The sequence below is a fragment of the Trichosurus vulpecula genome, chromosome 5 (genome assembly GCF_011100635.1).
Source record: "Trichosurus vulpecula isolate mTriVul1 chromosome 5, mTriVul1.pri, whole genome shotgun sequence".
Lineage (NCBI taxonomy): Eukaryota > Metazoa > Chordata > Mammalia > Diprotodontia > Phalangeridae > Trichosurus > Trichosurus vulpecula.
Genome location: NC_050577.1, coordinates 182,860,665 through 182,864,532, shown reverse-complemented (window position 1 = coordinate 182,864,532; position 3,868 = coordinate 182,860,665). Strand labels below are relative to the sequence as shown.

At 36.3% G+C, this 3,868-nt stretch overlaps 1 protein-coding gene across 1 annotated transcript; it reads right to left on the bottom strand.

The window, feature by feature from the left end:
• Nucleotides 1-531: 531 nt before the first annotated feature.
• On the bottom strand, nt 532-969 carry LOC118852109 (nuclear nucleic acid-binding protein C1D-like). Its single transcript, XM_036761765.1, has one exon. The coding sequence runs from the start codon at nt 967-969 to the stop codon at nt 541-543; it is 429 nt and encodes a 142-aa protein (XP_036617660.1). The 3' UTR covers nt 532-540.
• Between the last annotated feature and the right edge of the window lie 2,899 nt (nt 970-3,868).

Genomic DNA, 3,868 nt, shown 5'->3' with positions numbered 1-3,868 from the left:
TTATTTTTAAATGGACATTGGGACAAATAGTCGTAAACTATAGATGACCCTTTAAGTTTTAATATCATATTTCAATTACTTATTTTTAAAAGGTCAATGATTTCTAGAAACAAAAAAGAGATAGCCATAATAACTGTACCATAAAGAAACATTTAGTCATTTCATCCTTTAACACAAATACTGAAAAGAGATGCACTAATAACACTGAATTTCACTTGCAGAATTCATGTAATTTATACAAGCAGTATAATAGCAAATGCGTTTACAAAAAACACTGAGCTGAAATGTAATAATTTAGAGGTAAGTACTTAGCAAAATATGGATATGAAATTTAAAATTTTTAAGAACTAGAAAAATCAATTAAAATATTGGAGAGGGGGGACACATCATGTAACAAATTTCAAGGAAAAATGTCATACCAACATATATTTAAACCTAGCTTCTCCAGTTAAAATTCAATATAATCTTCTTTCATTTTCTACCTATTTCGAAGGGATAGGGCCAAAGACTTCTGAATACTCACCAAACAAAACCAAAGATTCACTTTTTCCTTTTTCCTTTATTTGAGGACTTTGATCCTTTTTCTGGTTTGGCTTCCCAGAGAGCATTTCTTACAAATCTTGAAGCAGCTCCTTTATCCAGTTTGGCAGCCATTTTCTTGTCTGTAATTTCTTTGACTCTGTTTATATATATTCTTATTCCATCTATTTCCTGCTTTACTGGATGTTCCTTGGGATTAACTCCTTGAGTGGCCAAGTAAACCCAAAACATTGAATTCAATGTATAAGCAGAAACTAAATCCAACTTGGCCTGTTCAAGTGGGTCCAACTTTTGTAATAACTCATTTCTAGAAACTAACATCATGGTCTTCAGCATTTCATCCACAGAATGAAGGGAATTCTCAAAAGCTGACAGATAGTCATGAATTTCTGTTGGATAGTCTTCTCCACTAATATCTTCTTCTGCCATGCTAAATCTAGGTTCAGCCCGGGAGCTCAGAACAAGGGCTGGCCCAAAGTCATGCGCACTACCACTGCTGTGGGAATGAACTCCCTAAAATGAGATTATTAAGCCCTTAAAGTTGCTTTCCTTAGAAAAGCAAATCAAAGAACCTGTGCTAGCAGCCCTCCTGTGTGCTGGTGTTATTGGCCTTACACAGCCACAGTAGCAGCAAGTAGCATTGCTGTTAGAATAGTGGGCTCTTTCAGCTGAGATGCTACTGTGCCCTCTAAGAAAAGGAAGAGATCCTTAGCCTAGGATTGGAAGAAGATTCTCTCAGTTCTGTGCCTATAGGTTCTTGTTTCTGAGGTTTGTCACCTCCAGGAGAGGGATGAGAGAAGTATAGCTTCTCCTTTCAACAACACCTCATTTAGGACTGGATTCTCTCGATGAGGGACTCACCCTAAGTTATGGAGAACATGCAGTACATTTCCCAAATCTTCATCTCTGATGCTTATAACATAGCAGAATCAACAAATCAATCAAAGTTATAATCATAGAGCATTTCACTTGTGGGTCACTGATAATATTTTAGTGATACCCATCGCATTCATTCTCTTGACAAACGCTGACAAATGTACTTACAGATAAATTTATCCTTTTGTTGAGTGAGGGGGAAAAAACAACATGAAAATGTTCATGTACCAACCTATTTGTAACCAGCTTTCGATTATTAGGGGGAAAGTTGTGTCTGGATTTTAAGATTCCTGTTATTATATTTTTATACTTAATAGCAGGGGTTCTTTACCTGATGTTCACAGATTCCCTAAAGGTCCATGGATAGATTCTAGGGCTTCTATGAGTTTGGAAAATTAAAAAAAATTACATCTTTATTTTTACTAACCTCTAATTGAAATTTAGCATTTGTGGTGGGATCAATATCCTAACTCTTCTTCACATATAAGTTAGGTTCACTCTTCCTCTAAAAGTATTAAAACCATCCTTGAAACTTGATTGGCTCAGGGTAACTAAAGGCTCACTTTCATTGACATCATTTCTTTGTCTCCTGATTATAAAACAATCATGAGAATCTCCAGAGACTCTCTCTGGGGACCATCTCTTGATAGACAATGGCAGACAGCTTAGATAAGGGAGCTTTGTTTAGCTGAATCAGCTCTGTGTCCTCATTGCCTAAACTTATTGAATGTCCTTTTTCTGCTATGGCTAATTAAATTTCTCTTCATTTATTGTTGATTTACTAAGAGTATCTCATTTTGTTTCAATATCAAACACAGACTACCAGGAGAATGACCTGAATCAGGCTCAACCCAGAACAACATTTTCCTTCATTATGTAGGCAACAAGCCACAGTAGTATTAGTCTCCAAGAGGCTACCAGAGGAGGCCATGACACACAAAGAGATTAAGAATCGCTACTCCAGAGGGGAAAATCCTCCTAAAGTAGCTTTCATCATAGGAGAGTTATCTGTGGAATATTATAAAGGAAAGATTTCCTCTCCTCTAGCATTCATACTAGGCATAAGGGCATTTACCTTATTTATATATTTTATTAAGTTAATTGTGTAGTGTTTATATTCATGGCAACACTTTGTAAATATTATTTAAGGAAGAAACAAGATACAGTGAAAACTAACACTGTGTATATGCATGGGGGAAGGGATTTGGTTGAAAATCAGGGTTAGCAACCTAACTTAACAAATACAAATTTTCAAGATTTCTGTTTATGTTCTATTTCAAAGGATAAATGTCTGAAGTAAAGAGATAACAATATGTTTTAAAGACTCCTCTCTCTGTTGCGGATACCGGGACTGGAGAAAAGCCCAAACTACCATGAGTTAAGAGAGCGAATACCTAGAAACAGACAGGTTGGCCTAAATCCATCTGGTTCTGGTAATAGCAAAGGTCAATGATCTTTTACTTAATAACAACTGATAATTTGTATAAACAATTACATTCTGTAGCTCACTTCCAGAATAGAGAAATGAGAATAATGAAGTCACATTTAACTCTTGTGCAGTTGCACTATAAGCTCATGTTATTCATTTTAGACCTTAAATAATAACAGTTTCAGAGCACTGACCTTAAGTCACCAATAAGTGGCATGTGGTTTTTGATAAACTGGACTAGTTGGTTAGAGAATACTATCAATAAGACCAATGTTAGGGATTCAAACTTCAAATAGAAAAATAAGTTAAGTGGTGCAATAACTAAGAGTCCTGGGCTTGGAGTCAGGAAGACTCCTCCTCTTAAGTTCAAATGTGGCCTCAGATTTGAGGATGTGGGATCCTGGGCAAGTCATTTAACCTTGTTTGCCTCAGTTATCTCATCAATAAAATGAGCTGGAGAAGGATGTGGCAAACTACTCCAGTATCTTTACCAAGAAAACCCCAAATGGAGTCATGAAGAGTCAGGCAGGACTGAAATGACTGAACAACAAACAACAACCAACGCATAAACTCTCAAGTCACAAATAAGCCCCCAACACTGGTTATCATTAGGCACCATTTGTTACAAGAAGGACCCAACAAACCCTTATGGATGACATAGCATAATTTGCAATTTAATCATTCATTCAACAAGCATTATTAAGTGGCTACTATTTCTCTGACACAGGAAAAACTGAGGCAAAAAATCTAGCAATCTCTTCTCTCAAAGATTTTAATTTAGATTGATGTAAACAGCATATTCACATGTAAATACAAAATTGTGTGTGTGTGTGTGTGTGCGTAGTGAATACAAAGTAATTTGGAGGGGGCACTAAGAAATGGGGAATCAGAAAAAAGTTGTGTGAAAGAGCTATCACTTGAACTGAGCTTGTGATTCTAAGAGGCAGAAGTGAAGGAATGCATTCCAGGCTTGAGGAATACAGAAGAGGAGGATGTAATGTCATGTACTAGGAACAGCAAGTG